Genomic DNA, 21,417 nt, shown 5'->3' with positions numbered 1-21,417 from the left:
AAATCACATCAAATAACGCTAAAACCACGAATCGCGCATCGATTCAAGCCTAATGAACTTTTGAACTTCTAACTTCCACATTCGATGCTGAAACCTATCAAATCACGTCCGATTGACCCCAAATTTTGCACACAAGTCAAAAATGACACAACAGACCTACTCAACTCCCGGAACCTTAATCGGAGCCCGGTAACCACAAAGTCCACTCTCGTTCAAATTTCTAAATTTCCAATTTTTGCCATTTCAAGCCTAATTCAACTACAGACTCCAAATTACAATTCAGACACACTCCTTAGTCTAAAATCACCCAACGAAGCTAACAGAAGCATCGACACTCCATTTCGGAGCCATTTACATACAAGTCAACATCCAGTCAACCATTTCAATTTAAACTTCCAACCTTCAGACTAAGTGTCTCAACTCATTTCGAAACCTTCCCGAAACTGATCCAACTACCCTGGCAAGTCACATAGCAACTGATAAGAATAAAATGAGCAGTTAACGGAGGAACGAAGCTACAACTCTTAAAATGACTAGCCGGATCGTTATAGAAAAAAGAAGAGAAAACTAAAAAAACACATAACAAACAAAGAGGAAAAAAGAAGCAAAACTCCAGAGCAACAAACAACATAAACGAAGAACAAAAGAGAGTAACTTACAGAGAAATATTAACTTGAACATTGTGAGACCCAACAAAGTAGACAATGAAGGTAGAGAAGGGTAACTGAGCTTAGGGAAAATTCTAGATGAAGAAGAATGATAAAGAATTGGGAAAAGGTCCAGATTTATCTTTATACTCTGGTATATAGTTTATATCTGTCCCCCGTTATAATTTTCATCCAAATCCATCCCTACCGTAAATAAAGTATACAAAATTGCCCTCAACCCTAACGTTCCTCCACGGTGGCACTCGATCCCCCTACTAATTTTGACCATGTCAGCAATTAATGGGTCCCACTAAAATATAAGACCCGTCCACAAAAAAAATTGACCCATTCACACTTTTCGTTCTTTACCTTTCGATTTTTTTCTCTTTTCTTTAAATTTGTTTTTCACCACTGATAGTAGCGATGATAGCAGCTCCACCTTCTTCTTGGGCTCGATCTCCACCCGTTCCCTTGTACTATTAATTTTCAACTTTTATTATCTAATTTCATATTTTCACACTTCATCTGGACCGCCTCAAATTCATTAAGGGATTTTGACCAAATTAAATTTAAACTCCATCCTATACCATCAATAAAATTTGTGAGTTGAGAAGGCTATCAGCTTTGTTCTCTTCGGCTTCATTCTTAGATTTATACTTCTTCTCTCCTCCTTTTATTTTGGTTTCTTATTCTTCTTCTTTTTTTTTTCTTTTCTGAAACTCATAAATTATGAAATAACCTTCTGAGTACCTCTAGAAAAAATTGAAATAGGAGAAATTGGACGAAGAATTGAGGGATACGGGAGATGGAATTAATGAATTACCACACCCAATTTGAGGAATCGAAGATTGTTCAAGTTAGAGATGATAAAAGAAAAAAAATTAATAAAATATTTGAAGAGAGAAAATGGAGGCAGATGAAGAGGTAAATTAAAGGAGGGGAGGTGATTATTGTGGACAGACCGACGTTAATATGGTGGTGCTCGGAGAAGATGACCAAATGTGTTGTTAGGAAAGAAGAGGATACAATTTTAGTTAGGAGGATGAGTTTTTTAGTGGATCAATCGGGTAAAATGGGTCAATATTTTTGGGGACGGGTCTTATTATTTTAGTGGGATATTAAATTGCTGACATAGACAAAATTAATCAAGGGATCAAGTGCCACCGTGGAGGAATGTTAAGATTGAGGGTAATTTTTCATACTTTGTTAATGGTAGGGATGGATTTAGACGGAAAGTATAACGCAAGACAGATATAAACTATATACTATACTATAAGGACAAATCTGAACCTTTTTCCTAAAGAATTTGACACTCTAGCCAATAAATATCACTTCTAAGGACACTTCTGTTATAAGTTATGCAAAGTCAAAAATACCCTCAAATGGTCGAGCATCTTTGCTTTTCTATATAATAGAAAAATGTCTTGCACGCATATTACAATTAGGAACAAAAAATGTTATATTAATTATTTCATTTGACAAAAGATATTGGTTTGTTGGCATATAATTTAGTAGCATACATAAAATTATGTGAAAGATTATAGCACGTGCATTAGGCTTACATTACAACTTGAACAAATTTTTGAGTTCATGAAAATAAATGAGGTTTACAATTAGATATTATTTAAATGTTGCTGAGCTTTTATCATGAATTTGATATCTTTAAGAGAAGATCAAAATAACCTTTTAATCTAAATTTAATAATAATAATAATAAATAAATAAATAACTGAAAAAATTTATTTATATTGTGTTTCTCTAAATAGTTGTGTTCTTTTATTAGTAACAATTTCTTTAAAAAAATATTTAACTGTTAGAAAAAAAAATTCAAAGGGTTAGTTTCTAATTGCAAAAACAAAATTATTTGTGAGAGAAAAGATGCAACTTTTTGTTTATTTCATATACGTTTATTAAATAATAACTATTATCCATAGCTATTCAATATCGTTTTATGGTTGGTGAAATGAATATAAATCAATATTGATTTATAAAGGAATAATTTATTTCGTGGCCCCCATTTGTACGGGACATTAGAAAAAGTTAAACTTAAAGGAAGAGTGAATTTTAAAACATCTAATTTTCATGTCCAATAACGTAATAAGTGAGTGACAAGCAATGAAAGAAATAGTCAATAAGCACTATTGAGTCATGTTTATTTGAAACAAATATACATATTCAAACTCCTGAAAATTATTTCTTTTGGAAACGATAGTTCTTGTACCTCTTTATTATTTATAATAATAATAAAAAGTACCAAGAGGGTCTTGATCGTCCTTTAATCAATACTCTTAACACTTGAACAATTACTACATTTTATAAGCTCAAATAATCTAATTTTGTGAGCAATGAAGAATATTATGTTGAATCAACATCAAATAAAAAGAGGCAGTGTAGGTATAAATATGAATCTGTCTCTCTCATATTTATTATATATATAATATGAAGGTGAAAACCCCAAAACTAATAATTACCCTTCTAATAACTGAAACATTGTAAAATAGAAAAACTTGACGCCTACAAACATGAGCTAGCAAATAATCATTTTCTTTCCTACAAATAAGTCTCGATATGATGGTCCATATTGATCATTCATTAAAAGAAATCATACTTTATTCTTTTATATACAATTATTTACTTAAATTTTTGCTTAGATATAATGGTATTATTTTACAAAACCATCTAATACACGACTCGGCATATACGTGCCATGCACACGTCGAGAAATTAGTTATTTCTAAATAAAGAAGTATGATACTTACAGTAGAATAGATAAAAAGAAAATAAACACATAAATTGGGATAGAGGAAATACAATATAGTAGATGATGGATGCGGGGAAAAAATGGTGGTTTGACTTTTCCTTATTATACAAAAAAATATATTGTTGATATCACTAGATTATAAGTCTTGCTAATTTAATTAAAAATAATTATATGAAGGAAGATGGATTAATGTAAAACGTTGATAAATTAGAGAGTTATCATATATTAACCCTTTCTTATTTTTGTTCTTTATTTACACTATTCCTCTCTTGCCTTCAGGGAAAAAGTGATTTTATTGTTTTGCAAAAGGAAATAAATGGCCAAATTATTAAAAAGAGTAGAATATGATATAAATAACAAAAGAAAAATATTCATTAAAAGTGCAAAATGCAGAAGATATTCTTGTTTTTTCAATTAGTGAAGTGTTATTTAAACTTCTAATAGACAAACACTCTAATAATTTTGGTAAATATCTTTTATGCAAAGTATAAAAAAGCCTCAAGAGATAGTCTTTTCCGTTGAGGCGTTTAGTACACTACGTTCGGAGCAATTATATTCTTGGTAAATCTTCGGATCCTCCTTTGTCGATGGCACCAAAATTTCTCTATTTCCCTGTTTACTTGTTGAGCAGAAATATTTTTATGATAATAAGATCGTGGAAAGACTTGCGAAACAAAAAAATGTTACCATTTAACTTACCTATCCAACCAAAACGAATAATAATCACAGTATTAAGCTAACTAAGCTGAACATACTAGAAATAGAAACATGTCAAAGAAGATTAAATAGCAACATAAAATTCTATTGAATTAAATAGCAACATATAATTCTCTTGAATTAAAATTTTGATCCGATAAAAATATCCACCAAGTTCTAGGATATAAAGACTTCTTATCTCACTTCTTAACCAATGGTCTGTAAACGTTCTTTGGTAATATAATGTTTCAAATGTATTTTATAGAATTAATTCCAGGCTTGGGTTATTGACTCTATACATCCAGAGATTCAATGAGACTGCCATCAGGTAAGTGTCAATGTCCCAGATCCCCATCTGCCTTTGCCCGCCAAGAACCATCAGGTTTTATTTCAACTTCTGCCACTTTTTCTCCACAAGTACGCAGCTGTATCACAAAAGCCAAAAAAGAATGAAGTCTTTAAGTTTTACGCACTAATGATGCAAATGTTTGCATGTTATCACGGTCATTCAAAATATAAGCACAAGTAACTGCCAATAATCAGTGAAATTAGTAACCTGAAAAATAAAGCAGATAACCTACTATAACAGGCTACACTATCATAGTATAAGGTTGTTTTACATCGTCAGTGCACATTATAAGGATAACAAGGATAATGGAATTAAGACCATATGCAATAAGTAGCCTTATCTGAGAAGTGAATAAAAAAAGAGAATGACAAGGTTGGAACAGTGTATAATCACAAGAAATAACTAGCCAAACCTGAGAAGTGATCCGATTGAAATATGGATCTATAACGACATCGTCCAGAGAGTAGTTCTTGAGACAGATGGGGCATTGCCACTGCAATCATATGAATGATATCTGTTACTAAATATATCAGCTGTTTACATGACAGAGATTTTGTATCTGAAACTGATAGAAACTTAGATATCAGGGTCCAAGATGCTTGCCTTCCTCGACCTTTGATTCATTTCAAGAAAGATTTCAAGATCAAAGCAACCCATATGGACACAAGGTTTGAATCTTCCGGCAACATTAATTCTCGAACCACTCAGCTGTACATAATGAGAAAATCAAATACTGCGATTCGTACTGTGCCACAAAGTGGTAAACTTGCAAGAAACCAACAAAGAAAAATCAAATCTAATGGAAGGAAATAATACAAATTAAAGACATCCTATCCTCCCTTGATAAGAAATTTATCACATATTAGGAGGAGGAGGAAGTTCATATAAAGCGAGCCAACATCTATCTATTAACACCCTCTGCTAATTTGTGGTCCACCATCTGTCTTTGACAAGGTGATGCCTCAAAGGCATAATAAGTCTAAGCTTTGAAGAAATAGATCCACTGTTTCTTGTTTTAAACAATCATATAAAAACTTAAATCATGTCTGATGCAGAAATAATGCGCAATGCAGTTTTTCTTGTCGCATATGAAGAGACGTCTAGGAGTAAGCTACTGCCACTTGGTGCAACTGCACAATCTGGAAGCTTCAAGCTTGACTGTTACATCATACATACGAAAAAATAGAGAGAGAGAGAGAGAGTGTGTGTGTGTGTGTGAATTAGAGAGAGAGAGTGTGTGTGTGTGTGAGAGAGAGAGAGAGAGAGAGAGAGAGAATCGAGTTGTATGCAGGATAAGGATTCGGCAGTCGAGACATCTATATTTGCTTACAGGATAAGGGGGGAGAGAGAGAGAGAGAGAGAGAGAGAGAGAGAGGTAACGATATCTCCCACAGAATAAGCAATTTTTGTGTAATGCAACTATAGCATTTTAGCTGCTACCTAGGTAGTGAAAAAAAGAGGATAACAATCGGTATTTGCTTACAGGGCATCGAAGATTGACAGGAACAAAATCCGTAACCACTGCTTCGAGGTCAGGGTCGCTGTCAGCATTTTCAGTGGCTGTTCGACCACCAACACAACGACGAACGCGAGCAAGAGCATCTTCAAATATCTCACCATCAGGCTCCTTACGGATCATGTTTAGAATCTACACAGAAAGGATAATTTTATTCAGACACCATAAGAGTCAATAACAGGACCAAGGCACTTGTACATGTCCATTATTAGTCAACCAATATGTAAAGCCATTGTCTTGAATTTTGCTCAAGAGTCAAAGTGGCAACACAACTATGTTAGTTAAACGCAAAACATGTCTGAGAAACAAATCCGAGCGGTCTAGTCTCAGAGATCTGACTCTCTGTAATAACATCAGACACTGCTCATCTAAGGTAGATATAGTGCACACCTCTTAGAAACACACTATGCCGCTAATGGGAAATACTATAAAATAGGGAAAATGATGACAAAATGTGATCGCATACACAATAAATTTTTCCAAAATAAAATTTCAAAACTTCTCTGAAATTCTTAATACGAGATTTGCTTTTGAAACAAATAAGTTACAAGTGTATTAGAGAGATTTGACTACCTGTTGGAAAGTACGGCGCTTTACAAGTCTAACCCCTAAGCAAAAAACACGGGCATCAAGTCCTCCAAATAAAATTTTGTTTATTCCATCTCTGGAGCATTGTGTGATCTGTCAAATAAAGCAAGGAATAAACATGAGAAGTAATCACGGAGAGTTTTGCCTTAGCAAAAAAACAGCATATATATATACAACTAATCTGCCCCTCCCAAAAAGTAGAAGATGGTTGGGTATGCGCAACTGAATACTCACTATTGCACCATAATCTCGACCATTGGCACCCAACAATTGTGAGCCGGTTCTATCTATGCAATGCACTGGAATTCCTGTTGGTTCAAATATAAATGAAGTTACTGAACTGGCAAAAAATATACTTTCTTCATTTACTTAAGCAGGACATCATAGAGCATACCGTTGACCTGCAAATCAGCATGCTGAGGCCACTGCATCTTAAATTGTACCTTGTCATTGAGAAGCAAGCACCAAGCCTGAAAATGTTATAAAACAAAAATTATGAATACAGATTTCCTGCTTAAACTCAAGTCATTATTCAACCAACAACCTGAAGATCGTAATCCTGTTTAGCCAACAAGTTTCTGCCGGCTGTAGTGAGTTGAAATGTTTTCTCAATCCTCTGTTCAATGTTTGTGCTGAAAATTTGCAAATGTAACAAGTGATTCACAAACGGGTCCATTCTCACATCACCACAATATAATGTGAATATGATAAGGCAGTAAGTTCACAGTAGAACAAGCAAAAAGGCAAACCAAAATATATAGCATGAAGAGGACATTGAAGAAGAGGCAGAATAGTCATGCCTAGAAAGCACATACAATATCCTCCTAAGAATAGTTTATATGTTTACAAATTTATTAAAAGCACACCCCCTTAGCCCCAAAAGAATGCCATTATTACTATATAGTTGAACATATTTTTCTTTGACTAAGATTTTCACGTACTTTTTAGAGGCTTTAACTATAATACTATATATTTTAATTTACCTTTTAAATATGTGAATCTAATTTCGAAAAAACTGAGAAATCAACATCCAAAACCCTCATGCCCCAAATCCTGCCATTCTATGGCTTTTGTGATCAAGGAATTAACACCTTACACATTGAAAACTTAAACCCAGCAAAGAACAGTTTCGTGGACAGAATATCTCAAAAAAATAACAAGGTACAGGTAACTCACCCATCTGCAGGAACACTAGTAAAAGCCAACTTCACAGGATATAAAGGGTTTTCAATCATCTCCCAGAACCTGCATATATACAATTCAATCAGTGAATGTGAAAGCATTTACAATTCCGTATGTAGAGAATGTCAGAAACGAGTCAACAACCAATGTGTCACTTAAGCACCCATATGCACGGAAAATGAAGTGTGCGCTCTAAAGAGTGTAATGAAAACCCAGCTCTGTTAAGATTTTACCGCCACGCATTGGAGATCCCAGGTTAGCATCCACATCTTGTGTATGAAGCTTTACAAATAGCAAATTACAGTGGAGAATTCTGCACTTACTATTGCTTCATTCTCATACATACTACTTAAAATTCACATAATATAATGGAAGACTAAACAATATGATAGAAGAAGAAAAATGAAGATAGGCAACAGTGACGAAATCAAGTAATGATTAGCTTAAAAGCTTTGAATCAGGAGAAAGCCTAAATGTCTCCTATGCCTAGAGATATAAGAGGTACAAAGTGGAGAAAAATCTGAAATGACACTAACATGCTCTACTGAATGGAATAACCCAGTCTGTTCATAGCTAATGTTCTGCCCCCACAACCCCAACCACCAACCCCCCTCCCCCCCTCCCCAAAAAAAACGGGGGGGGGGGGGGGTGGGTGGTGGTGAAGAAAGGATAATTGAGTATACATGACTCCATGGACTATGGCCTTTAATAGGGAAGAAAACAGAATGGGCTTGCATCATAACATCCTGTATTTTAAGAAAATCTGATGAAGCAAGGTGTAAGCACTCTCTTGCAGAAATGCAGGGTAAGGCTGCGTACAATAGACCCTCGCGGTCCGGCCCTTCCCCGGACACCGCCCATAGCGGGAGCTTAGTGCACCAGGCTGCCCTTTTTGATGAAGTAAGGTCTAAAAAAAGAATAAGTGATACTTACGGATCCGCACGACTCAATCTGCATAATTCGCAGTAAAAAGTCTCAGGAGGATTTGGCAGAGCACCCCCCTCGATGGGCTTTTCTGGAATGATGACACAACTCACATGTTGCCATGTGCGGCATCTTCTATCTTCACACTGCATGTGAAATTCCTTAATAAGACACAAATGAATTGTATTGACTAACGATTTAAATTTATGTACCCGGACCATGCAAATAATTTTTACACAAATTAAACCTATTGTAGCTGGTCGCTTGCCTTGTTTATCAGGTTACTAATCCCACTTATTTTGTTACTTCTTGTTATCTTTTGGGTAGAGGCTTAAATTAGAGGGAAAAATCCTTATATAAATTCAAGATGCTTAGCATACAAAAAGCAACTAGGCATTATCTTTGAAACAGAATGTGAGGATGAGAGAATCCTTTCCTCAATCAAACAAAGGGAAACATTTTTGCATGTAAATGCTTATTCTCATAATTAAGGAAGATGAAGGGAATGAGTAAAGAAGTAAAACCTGAATCATTGTTTCAGTTTGTGATGAGCTTCCACATGGACATCGAATCTTCATCTGGTAGGAATCTTCAATTTCCTCTTTTAACTTCACATTATTGCTATCTGAGACAACTTGTGACTTAAACTCTTGCATTTTTCTGGAAGAGGCAAGAAAACATCACTATCACAAAACAAATAATTTCTGAGTGACATGTACGGGGCAACAAGAATCACACTTCTGCTTCATCTAAGTTCACTAAAGCAAAATTAATCAGAAAGTATCGTGTCCACCTATGAATTGAGGAAGTAAAAACAAGCTTATTTCACCATAAAGCTCTACAATAGGCTCTTCTCTCCTGTTAATTTCTGTTGTTCCCTTAAATAACGTATACACCCTAGAATCACTCAGAGCTTCTTGAACATACTGGTGTATACCTGAAACTCATAGGAGCCAGTTAACGTGCCAAGTTCTTGTCAATTGAATCATCACTTCCATCAACTGCCCAAGTCATTGGAAGTGTTAAATTTCTACAAAAAGAATGAAGACTTGTGAAGTCAGCGCCTAATAGTTATTCAATAATCAGAAAATGTTGGTATAGTTTTTTAAGAACAGATGGCGAGACAGCAATACATCAGTGGAAGAATTAAGAAATGTATGTACCGCTCAACACGCTTGCATCTGCAGCGGTTCATCATATTCACTGTATAAAAACCAAAAAGGATGTCAATTTCCTTTGCCAATTTTGGTATCTGATATCCTGGTATGATGTCCCAGATTTTTAACACTTGATAGTATGCGGAGTCCTCTAGCAGAATATCTACGGTCCAAATCAGCTTTAGGCGCTTGACACTGTAGATCTCCAATAGTCCAGATGAATTCCCACCTTTAATGTAGAAAATGTTGTGCTTTCCTGACATGCGCCAACCACTTGAAAGCTTCACCAAAAGGGAAATCGCTTCTTCACGGATCTTCGCATCTTTAATTCGGGCCAGGGATTTTGAGAAATCCTCACTAAAGAGAACCTGCGATTTCTCCAAATTGTAAACAAAATAAAAGAATTAAGCCCTGGAAAAGAAAGAATACCAAAAACACTTACTAGCAAAATCCAAAATCAACAGACGAGCTTTTTGGCCATCCCAAGAAATATAAACAAACATGCGAGAAGTACTTTTAGCCAATATGTTACACAACAAAGAGATGGTAAGGCCTTCAAAATTCCAAAGTAATCAATTGGCTTAAAAAAAGCATCCATTATAGCCAGATGAAGGAGCATACCTTCCACTTGGATGTTTCGAATAGAGGGGAGTCCATACTGAGTAATGTTTCAATCTGGCCAACTTCAATGGTAGCGCTCAAGATCGCTTGAGTCAACCTCTTGTCTTCATGAACATCAAAGAAACAATCCCGGGCCTTGGAGTCAATGACTAATTGCTTCCAAATGGAACCACTGTTAACCAATGTTGTGGCATTCCCTAATATCCAAAGGCAGAACCTGTGTACAAAGCCAATGAAACAACTAAGAGCATGCTCATCAATTGTCTTATCACTGAACCACCACCAAAAGATGGCAGTATAATCATCCTCAACATTCAATAATATTACATGTAACAGTGCTGTCCAATAAATTAGTACCTTGCTCGAGTCAGTGCTACATTTGCTCTCTGACGACTAGAAAGGAATCCCACTAATCCACTCCCATTATCACGAACAGTGGAGATGATAACCACATCTTCTTCACAGCCTTGAAAACCATCAACAGATCGTACATTCACTAAGAAGTGGCTATTGACATCTGAACTATATTTCTGTCCAAGTTTTTGTTGAATTGCAAAAACTTGAGCCTTGTAGGGAGATATACAACCAACAGAAATCTTTTTCCTTGAAGCAACAGATTCTATAGTTAAGGAAAAAATAAATCAAATTTTCCAACACGATTTCCAAGCTAACCAAAATACAGAACTGAAAACAAGAAAAATTCATTATAAGCATAAATGAAGTCCCTGAAAGATGGAGTATTACCTTTATAAAGGTTGGCAACGATCTCAGCAACGACATAAACTTCTGCCATATTTCTTGTGCTGTGTTTGTTATCATACTCCTCTTTTCCACTGCTTATGTTAATAAATGAATAGGAACCGAAAATGTTTCCTTTAAGAAATCTCTTCTCATATATTGCTTCTTTCACATTCGGACCATCCATAATTTTGTTTTCATAGAACTCTCTATTTGGAAACAAACTTATTGCAGGATGCATCCTATATTGAACATTAAGGAGGTGCTTCGTGTGCCCAATCATTACCAGCCTCTCAAATAAGCTCCTTCCAAAGTCAGCCTTCTCAGAGATCTGTCAATAATAGACACTATGTCAATGATAAAACAGCAACGGACTTAATTTTTAGAAAACAAGTATCATAATAACAAGATTAACAGGAAACCTTGCTCTGAACCATTGCAGGCAATGGTTTCTCATCCCCAATAAGTATGGCATGACGTATACCAGGGAGCTGTAGGGGAATAATGGATTCACATTCTTTCAACTGAGCAGCTTCATCAATTACCACCATCTCTCTTCTCATTATCTTTTAAGGTCTGACGGACGAATGTTTTCCGCAGCTTATTCTTCCTATTCTAATCTAGTCTTTGATCATTTATACTTGTAATCCTTGCTTTCTCTTCCTCCTCAACGTCATCCATGTTATGTTCCTTATTTTCTTTTTCTTTTCCCAAGTATTCACGGTATTGCTCTTCAGGATCTTCAAGCAAAGATACCATGGACAGTATATGATTTTTCAACCCATGATCAGGGGACAGAGAGCTCCCAAGAGCCGCAACACGGTTATCAAGAAATACATCGAACAGATCTTCATGATCATCAATGCCCATTCTTTTCCCATTACCAAATAGAACTATATCTCCTAATCCGTATGTTTCATATTCCAGACCATCCTGTAGTAGTTGCATCACCCTCTTTATAATTCCCAAGACAGCAATGTTTGTGGGAGCACAAGTCAAAGTTCTGCATTTCATTTTAAACAGGAGATAAAGTAAGGAAGCAACTGTTTTTGTTTTGCCAGTTCCAGGAGGACCCCAAATTAGATTAATAGAATTCCGGTGACCACGTTCTCTTGTAGCAATACAACTTATAACAGCCGCTTGTTGAGCATTATCTAGCCCAAATGACTCAATGGTAGTCCTATGATTTGATATGGCACTAGCTTTCGTTTCACTGAAGGAGCAAAGAACACACTTCTCTTCATCCTGCAAAATGATTGAAATTTACTAGACCTTAATCAAGGAAAATTGTAGATCAAAACTAATAGGGAAAGAGTCTGTAAAATATTCCTTCAGAACGGCTACAACAAGAGTAAGAGAGACAGAGAGAGAAATTTACTTACAACACTTGGATCAACTTTCAGCACAGTCCTAATTACGTTCAGGTTGGCACTTTCCATGTCTGAATTCAAAGCTTTCCATATTCGCATATTCGTTGTAAGATTAGAAAGGTAAACAATGAAAAGACTGTCTCCTCGTTCACCCTTTTCCCTGTCTGGTTTTTTAAATGGGATAGGTTTCGAAGACAGGATAGATAGCCTGTCTGAACCTTCATATTTTTCTTGTACTAAAGCAATGAGAAATGATCTCTTTGGTCTGTTGAAATCATCAATGCTTTTCGGCCTCACATCTGATAGTGCAATCAGATCTCCAACCTCTGGTTCATATGTTTTTCTAACTCTTTCTCCCTCGCTAGCTCTATTCAACCAAATGTTGTAGTATAAAGCCCTAGGAGGCTTAAAATCTGCTGTTGATTTGACATCAATAACCTCAAGTGCAGGAGATTGCCAGGCAACTCTCACGCCTGAGAGCAAATCAGCATGTGTTTCTTCGATAAGCGGACTGATGAATGAATGGAAGTAATGATCAGTTGACAAGAACGTCTCAGGAATTTGTTTAACCTGACAAATTTGAATACAACTAACTCTTTAGCAAATCGCACATAATATATCAAAGTATGAAAAATACAAATAATATCATTTCAAACCACTATATTTACCAAGGAAGAAAGGAGGGATCTCCAGAAACATCTCTAGAAACATAAATGCTCAGTGCCTTGCTTCCAACCATTGTTTTAAAAGACATGAGCACGAGGAAAGATGTTTTACTTAATAGGATACGAGACATTAGCTCCAAGCATGGAGTAGAGGCCCAATAGACCTCTAAGGGGAGAATCACAGACAATCCCAAAACACACAAGCGTGAAGACAACGTTTAACTTAACAGGAGACGGGACCTAACCTCCAAGCATGAAGCATAAGACCAGTGGATCTCTAAAGGCAGAATTCATAGACAATCCCCAAGCATACCAAAAAATTTCATTTACACCTCGACTGTCATGATTTATAGGCCAGCAAATATTTGTGCAAAATGTGCCTATTAGACATGACTTTGCTATGGCTCAGCCAGGAAATTTAAATAGGGAATTCAAAAAATTCAAACCTGCAACCTAAAGCAATTTTTGAATTACATTACCTAATGTCAAAAGGATTCAAAAGTTAATATATGCACGAAAAAACTGTTTTTGCCCTATTTAAGTAGTATAATTTTGTCACGAAGGCGATTGGATTGAAAATTCATCCTTGGCTGATGATAGATCGCGCGTATTGCCAGAAAATGTGGAATTTTCACTGAAAAAATGAATTTCCAGCATCTAATTTTCTTCAACTCATTTCTCCTTTTTCTTCTCAACACCCTCGTTCATTTTTCCAGATTCAAACTCCATTTTCCGGCACATATACACACAACTAATTTCCAGAAACAGAGCACTACCGAAGTTTCCACATAATGTAACAAATCTCACTGCCTCACAGTTCCCTTTACAGATTCTCTAAACGCAACATTTGCCAAAATTATCAGAAATCTGCATAACTTCGCCTCTGCAAAGTAGTCATTAACTATGCGCTTTGTTCTCTGATATTATAAATCTTATTCAGAAATAATATTAGTATAAAAATCTCAATTAGCTATAGTGTTTTACCACTTCTCTCTCTTTTTTTTTTCCCTTCTTCACTTTTAAAAAGCATGGTACTCAGTGTCTTTGAATAGTTAAGTCCATTTTTCTTCCTCCCCCTCCTCCTCTCTTCTTTTTTTTCTTTTTGTCCATTTTATCCCCCTCTCTTTTCGATGCTTACACTATGTTTGGATCAATGTTACCATCGTTTTATAATATATTATATTGTACTATATTGTATTATATTGTATTATTTTATGAATACTATATTTGAATAGATGTACCGTTTGATGTTGTTAAATAATATTTTTGTTATTTGTTTTGACTGTATCGTACTATACTGTAACTGAAATACCCCAATGTTAAATAAAACTTATCAAGAATTATACATAAAAATAATTTAAGACAACCTCTTTCTACTAATTTATCATTAATTACGTGGCTTGGAAAGAACTGGAAAAAAAATTAACTAATATTAGCGACAACAAAAAAATTAAAATGATAGAAAGAGACCAAGAATCCAACGGAGACTTGGATAAAAAGAACGGGGCAAACTAAACTCCAGAAAAGATGGAAGCAGACAAAGTAGGCCAACAGGTTGGAGATTTGGAGTTTAAAATAAAAAAAATTAAATGATAAAATAAAATTATAGAATAATAAGTAAGGGCATAATTGGAAAAGAAAATAGAAAATGATCCCACCACACCAAATTGGTTATTTCGTAAAATCGAACTTTTAGTTGTTTCGGAACAATGAATTTAACAATACGATACAATCAATTTTAAATAAACAATCAAAACTGAGATAACAATACAATACGATACAATGCGTAACAAGCATCCAAACAAGCTGTAAATGGCATATAAGAAAAAAGAAGAAGAAGCTGGTCTGTATCTTTTTATTTTTTTATTTTGTGCCACTTAGAACTATGATAACTGGTGGCTAATACCGCCTTAACTAATTTCAAGTGGTATCAACACCACCTTCTACAACAAACACCATTAAACTCTTGACAACTGGTGACCACGCGCTAACACATCTTAAAATTATACTATAAGAGAAAATTATTTTTGTAATATCAAAGAGACCACTAAGCTCTTGATAAGTGATGTCCACGCGCTGACACTTGTCAAAAAGAAATCCTATGAAAGTGAAAAAACTATTTTTCTAATGTCAAATTAAAGAAACATCCCACCTTCCCAAAAACTAGCTGTAGGCTTGTAGCAACGCTCGAACCTCTTCCAGCGACAGCGAGCATGAGTTAAGGTTGAGGGAAGAAGAAAAATAATGAAGAGAAAGAAACTAACCAAACAAATAAAAAACACCAATGCTTTCTACAGCTAGAAAAGAAACTGTTGGGACATAATATCCTATTGTACCACGGAAGTGGTCGATTGTAGTCTAGTCATTTTGGTCTTAAATAGTTCGGGAAGTGGGGTTGAAGGCAGAAGAAATAATTCTTAAAGATTCTAAATTCTAAGTTATATTTTTAAATAGTACTGTAAGTAGTTCTATAATAATTTGAACTATAATATGAAAATTAGTATAAAGTATATGACTGAAATATTCAATAACAATTTCTAGGCATGCATATGGGCAAGAAAGATTGGAACCTTGTCTTTGAGAAGATCTCTGTTCAGGACATCAGCTAAAGACCAAGAAAAAATCACATCTATCAAGCCTGGAATAATTACTCCTTCTGTTTTTTCCCTTATTCGAACACCTTGTCCTGTTTTCTCTCTTGCACAAACACATTCCTCTTCTTTGTGTGGAACAATATTTTCTTGCTTCAATGAAGCAAGTTTATCGAACATGGGGAATATTGTAAGTAAATAAATAATATTTTAGAATAATACTTTCGTTCAACTTGAAATGTGCATACAAGAACGGATATACATATAGAGTAGGAAAAAGTGCGTTTCCTACCCTTTTCTGGTATTAGGATTAAATTATTTATGTTGCAATCACTAGTGATTAAATCAAGGAAGATGAAGCAAATGAGATTTTAAAGGAAGTGAAAGGGCTTGCAATTTATAAGACGCATGCAGTGGAAGAAGTGAAGTCATAAATGCATGGGGAAATGCGACTTTAGGAATTGTTTCGTTTTCTTCGTTAGGAATTGAAGATACTAATTAGGCTTTACATTTTCCATGATCTCCTTAATTATATTCTTCTCCTCTATCACTTTTCTCATTTGCCATGCACGAGGTGCACTTAGCTATATATAATAATTACTCACTAAAAATTTGTACTCCTATTATATTTTTCTTTGTCGAAGTTATCTCTTCTTTCTCTAACTAGGGATTAGAGGTGTTCATAAAATTCCGAAAAATCGAACAAAACCGAAAACCAAATCAAACCGACCAAAAAAACCGATACTTTTTGGTTTGGTTTGGTTTTGGTTTTGAATTTTAAAAACCGATCAAATTTGGTTTGGTTTTGGTTTTAATCAGAAAAAACCGAAAAAAACCCGAACCAAACCGACTATAGGACTAGCTTTTTCAAATTTATTATTACATCTATATATATGTGTATTTTTATACAAAGTTTCAAAAATTTAATGGTAAATATTAATAGTTTGCACTTTTAGTATAATTATTTACCTTTACATTCTAGTTTGATTGGTAGTTTTCTTTTGTTACGTGTAAGAATCCATTTCGTGTTAAAAAATAATATATTTTTAATTGAGTCCTTAAATTATTCATCACTATTTGATTCAATTATCACCAATATATCTTGGTAAATAATAGATTTCTCAAAGGGCAATTGATTTGATAGTGTTACGTTGAAAATGTGGTCGCCGGAATATGTGTTTGGTAGTATATGTCTTATATTCAAGAAAAAACCGACAAATAACCGAAAAAATTGAAAAACCGACAAAACCGACAGAAACCGAATCGAGAAAAAACCGACTTAAATGGTTTGGTTTGGTTCTAATATTTGAAAACCGGACTTACTTGGTTTGGTTTCTTTTTAGGGAAAAACCGATCCATGAACACCCCTACTAGGGATGTAAGCTTCGGTGTAGGGGTGTACATGGACTGGGTTGGTTCGGATGTTATCAAAACCAAACCAAACCAACTATATCGGTTTGGATTGGTTCGGTTTTGTCGGGTTTTTCGGGTTTTTTTGTTACATGAATATTATTTCAATCTTACTTTGTTAAAATTATAGATAAAGCTTTGATAAGTGAATATATGTTTAGTAAATATGGAAAAAAATTGACAAACATATGATCTATTAAAATATTTTTATGGGAGAATTTTTTTAGTAACACATGATAGTTATTTTCTTAGTTGTCTAATAATAATTTTTCGTTAATTTACGCTTTCAAGGTTAATACATGAGAGGATTCCAAATATTTCAACATTTTCTAAAGAAAATTCACTATAAAGTCTTAAAAATATAAATAAAATTTATATATTTATATGTCGGTTTGGTTCGGATTTTTTTACTTAATACCAAACCAAGTCAAACCAAACCTAATCGAGTTTTTTAATCGGTTTGGTTTGGTTTTTCGATTCGGTTCGGTTCGAACACCCTTACTTCGGTGCAGACTTCACAGATAAAACACACTGTTAACTCGGTAAATTTTAACCTACATGGTAACCCTTTTAAAAAAATGTTTCTCTTTCTGCTTTTTGCTTTCAACTAATCTTTGGATTATACATGCTAAAATCCTTAAATTGTCTGCAATCTCTACATTTTGACGAAAAAGGAATCTATACGTCCAATTGCACACGTGACACGTTATCATAGATATCTTTTTATTTCTCGTTTCTTTTTTTTTAATGCATAAATAATCGTACAGGTACCTGAAATGACAAGTTTAAATAAAGAGAAATATAAGTTATATAGAGATCGCAATATATGGATTATTAGTTATTAGTACCAAAAGAAATCGAGGAGTAACTTCTCTGCCTTAATTGATTGAATTATTGTCATAATTTATGCTAATCTCAGGCGTACCATTGGAGATACTTCAGCCACATCCTAATCCAAGGTTGAACAATGAGGTGCTAATTATGCTGCTCATAAAGATTAGCACGAGGACAGATATTAACGGAGGCCCCGTAAACCGGAATCCAGCACGAGGACAGATATTAACGGAGGCCCCGTAAACCGGAATTCTGGGTCCGCCTCTGATTCCATTGGTATGTAAAGTAGCAAATTCAACTATCAGAAGTGCTAATTATGCTGAATGAGATGAAGTCGCTACATGCATCTGGTTACCTCTTCATAAAAGCTGTGATGAAAAAGAAAACCGAAAGCATCTCTCTCAACTTATCATAAGAACTTGTCAACTGGGTTAATTACATGACACGGATATCATACAGAGCTACAACTTTGCATCCAATGGAGAACAGTTATGAGAAACTGCAAAACAACAACTTTACAAGTGTAACAAGTAAAGTTCATTATTTAATAACTATGTGAAAACAAGCTAAAATAAACAGACAAATGCAAACCAAAATCATGATACTCTATTATGTAAATAACTATTCAATCTCCTTTCAACAAGAAAAAGGAAATCCATTAAAGGGTACAGAAACCTCAAGAAGGGCTATGCAAAAATCAAGAAGACGGGGCAAATAGATATGGATTATTGGAGTGTGGTACAAGTTTAGCATACATGGAAACTATACAGAGTACACCAAGTATAATTGAATGTACCAGAGCTTTCAAGAATGGCAACAATTCCACTGAAAACTTATTCAAAGTAATTTCCTTTAGTAACAAGAACATATACCTGGAAGATAACAGAATCATGACACCAGAAAGCTCTAAAAATTTCAAACATATCTATCTTGATCTTGTTGCAATTTCATCTTTAAATCACATCAAGATGAACTTTGAAGGAGTAGGGAAGGCTACTCTAGCAATTCGGATTATGATGGGCTCTTAAAAAACCTTATTCAATTCGTCAATCCAGCTAAATCAAGCTTAAACTGTATCGCAATCACATTAATTGGGCTTATTTTTGGTTGGAAAAGGAAATTATATATGTAATTTATGCATCAGTACTGGAAGAGGTACCAATAACAGTGCCTATAGTCACAGGATCATTACCCAGATTGTCCAAAAGGTAGATTAGAGTTACTCCTAACTATCCGATTAAAAGAAGTTCCTTACTTTGTCTGCCTCCAAAGCTAATGAGACAAACATGGGAGGAACTGTCAACTACGACTTAAAGTAGTTGTGGCCAGCTTTTAACTACCCTGCATCCATTTTGTTCCATCTGTTACTTCAATATTCAAAGAATCATCATACTCACATGTTAATCCAACTCTTCACGAGGAGGTTCAACTAATCCACTATGTTCAACTTTATACATGCCAAAAAAAAAAAAACTTTAAAAAAAATTATAAATAGAATAGACCACAGCAACTCTGGACTCATGCATTTATATTTTTGTATCTGATCATGTATGGTAACCCTGTTTATATACTGTTTGACAACCTAACACACCCAAGGGTGGATGCAAAATTAAAGCAATAACCTTTTTTTTCATCGGTATTCAAGACCAGAAATGCTTAGCGAAACAGAGGCGGAGTTCATATTCACAAGCACATGATAAACATAAAAGATAGTAGTAAATGAATAAACAAGCTAAAATGGAGCGAATTGCAAATTAATACTCATTTTATGAACAAAGACTATGCATTGGATATAAAACAAAAGCACATGATCCTGTATACCGTGGGTTCCAAAATTTCCTTAATTAGGAGCTTCTTTTATCTTCTTCCTAATACTGAGTCAAATTCAGCCGAACAAAAATTCTAAGAAGGAAACAGAAACAGCAAAAGATCGTGAAAACAAAAACTGAATTTAAAAAGCCCTAAGCTTATCCTCTATGCCGTGGGTATCAAAATCATCATGATCCGAAATCAAAGATCCGAACCCGATTAATCAGGGTCCGGAGCCGGATCGATAGCGGTAGAATTTGCCAAAGACGTGAAGAGCTGTAACGAAGCCGATGAAGCAGAGGCTCATAACTAGGACGACAGTAGGGCTGATCTTGAGACCTGGCGAATCATCGGTGTAAAATCGGAGCATGTTGCTAGCGTTGCCTGACCCAACGGCAGCGCCAGAGCTTCCACTTGCGGAGGAAGAACCACCAAGCCTGCGGCGGCGCATGCCGGCAGTTGCGGCGGCAGAGCCACGGGGTGCAGCGGTACCCGGACGGGTGCTGGAGGAGGAGGAGGCGGATTGGGATGAAGAAGAGCCTCGCGCCATATTTTGGGTGTTAGTTATCTAGAAGGTGGTGCAAGTGCGAAGAGTGATGAAATTTGACGGAATAGGAGAGAAGGTGAAAGTGTTGTGTAATTTAATGGGAAATTTAGGGGCTGTTGAGATGACGTGTGAGTTTTCATTAGTTAGGCTGGTAGTTACGTGGATAAACATGAGTGCATAACGCAAAACTAAAATATTTTCTTTTTTCAACCACAATAAAATAATATTTTTTCAACCACAACTTTAAAATATTTTTTTAAACTATATTTCATGCTGGACAAAATTATAATGCATAAGATGCTTTTTTTTTTAATTTACGCACGAACAATATTGGTAGACCAAAACAATCTTAAAATATTCTTTAAATATATTTTATACTAGATAAAATTGTAATTTAAAAGATGCTTCTTTTTAATTCACTAAATTACACACGAATACAATATTGGTAGACCGAAATAATCTTAGAATATATTTATTAAAATATATTTCATGCTGGACAAAATTATAATCTATAAAATGCTTCTTTGTAATTTACTAAATTACCCAACTAAGAAAGAGAGAAACCCTTCAAAGTCCTAAAAATAAGGAGCGCCTACGAGTTTACATTGGACACCTACAAGGATTCAAAGACAAAAACCTCATACTTTAAACAATTAAAGCAAGTGGAGTTTTTTGGTATGGTAGGTATTTCTTTTTTAAGTGGCCAAAAAAAAAAAAATTAACGAAAAGAAAAAAAAGGATACAATCTTGTTTACCCTTAAAATTGGGTAACAATTAAACTTATAATGTGATTTTATGGACACGTGATTTCACCTAATACCAATTGATAAATGTAAAGACTAGTAATAGAAATCAACAATAGGATAAAGCAAACCAGTGTTTGAACGAAATTCAGCCCTCGAGCTTGAATATCCTCGAACTGATTTTTGCAAGAACAGTTAAAATATAACAAGCTGATGAACAAGTATATGAACTAAAGAAAAGGCGTTATATTTCTTTTATATCTCAGAGTG

The 21,417-nt window shown here is 34.8% G+C and overlaps 3 protein-coding genes across 3 annotated transcripts; all 3 read right to left on the bottom strand.

Moving 5' to 3' along the window:
* Window positions 1-4,216: 4,216 nt before the first annotated feature.
* Window positions 4,217-9,682, bottom strand: LOC109219593 (E3 SUMO-protein ligase SIZ1-like). Its single transcript, XM_019384056.1, has 12 exons — window positions 9,600-9,682; window positions 9,187-9,322; window positions 8,672-8,808; window positions 7,733-7,801; window positions 7,101-7,188; window positions 6,951-7,026; window positions 6,791-6,864; window positions 6,542-6,649; window positions 5,936-6,100; window positions 5,056-5,160; window positions 4,865-4,945; window positions 4,217-4,528 (listed from the first exon to the last, which is right to left on the bottom strand). The coding sequence occupies exons 1-12, from the start codon at window positions 9,608-9,610 to the stop codon at window positions 4,439-4,441; spliced, it is 1,140 nt and encodes a 379-aa protein (XP_019239601.1). The 5' UTR covers window positions 9,611-9,682; the 3' UTR covers window positions 4,217-4,438.
* Window positions 9,600-15,984, bottom strand: LOC109219591 (uncharacterized ATP-dependent helicase C29A10.10c-like). The gene is made up of 10 exons (XM_019384054.1): window positions 15,784-15,984; window positions 14,029-14,130; window positions 12,561-13,118; window positions 11,806-12,423; window positions 11,601-11,747; window positions 11,185-11,509; window positions 10,798-11,059; window positions 10,441-10,657; window positions 9,826-10,187; window positions 9,600-9,692 (listed from the first exon to the last, which is right to left on the bottom strand). Exons 1-10 carry the CDS (start codon window positions 15,982-15,984, stop codon window positions 9,620-9,622), a joined length of 2,865 nt encoding a protein of 954 aa, XP_019239599.1. The 3' UTR covers window positions 9,600-9,619.
* Window positions 15,985-19,793: 3,809 nt separating this feature from the next.
* Window positions 19,794-20,488, bottom strand: LOC109219592 (protein transport protein Sec61 subunit beta). Its single transcript, XM_019384055.1, has one exon. It carries the CDS (start codon window positions 20,405-20,407, stop codon window positions 20,081-20,083), a length of 327 nt encoding a protein of 108 aa, XP_019239600.1. The 5' UTR covers window positions 20,408-20,488; the 3' UTR covers window positions 19,794-20,080.
* Between the last annotated feature and the right edge of the window lie 929 nt (window positions 20,489-21,417).

This window comes from Nicotiana attenuata, unplaced genomic scaffold, assembly GCF_001879085.1.
Source record: "Nicotiana attenuata strain UT unplaced genomic scaffold, NIATTr2, whole genome shotgun sequence".
NCBI classification, from domain to species: domain Eukaryota; kingdom Viridiplantae; phylum Streptophyta; class Magnoliopsida; order Solanales; family Solanaceae; genus Nicotiana; species Nicotiana attenuata.
This window is presented reverse-complemented; position numbering and strand designations above follow the sequence as displayed.

Excerpts from the sequence above, each read along its gene's own strand:
- LOC109219593 (XM_019384056.1), bottom strand. Across the intron at positions 6,650-6,790 it reads GTCGAGATTATGGTGCAATA|ATCACACAATGCTCCAGAGA; the intron begins GTGAGTATTCAG and ends TTTATTTGACAG. Across the intron at positions 5,161-5,935 it reads CTGTCAATCTTCGATGCCCT|CTGAGTGGTTCGAGAATTAA; the intron begins GTAAGCAAATAC and ends CATTATGTACAG.
- LOC109219591 (XM_019384054.1), bottom strand. The coding sequence starts at position 15,984 with ATGTTCGATAAACTTGCTTCATTGAAGCAAGAAAATATTGTTCCACAC. Across the intron at positions 11,510-11,600 it reads CTGCAATGGTTCAGAGCAAG|ATCTCTGAGAAGGCTGACTT; the intron begins GTTTCCTGTTAA and ends TATTATTGACAG. Across the intron at positions 10,188-10,440 it reads TCGAAACATCCAAGTGGAAG|GTTCTCTTTAGTGAGGATTT; the intron begins GTATGCTCCTTC and ends GAGAAATCGCAG.
- LOC109219592 (XM_019384055.1), bottom strand. The coding sequence starts at position 20,407 with ATGGCGCGAGGCTCTTCTTCATCCCAATCCGCCTCCTCCTCCTCCAGC.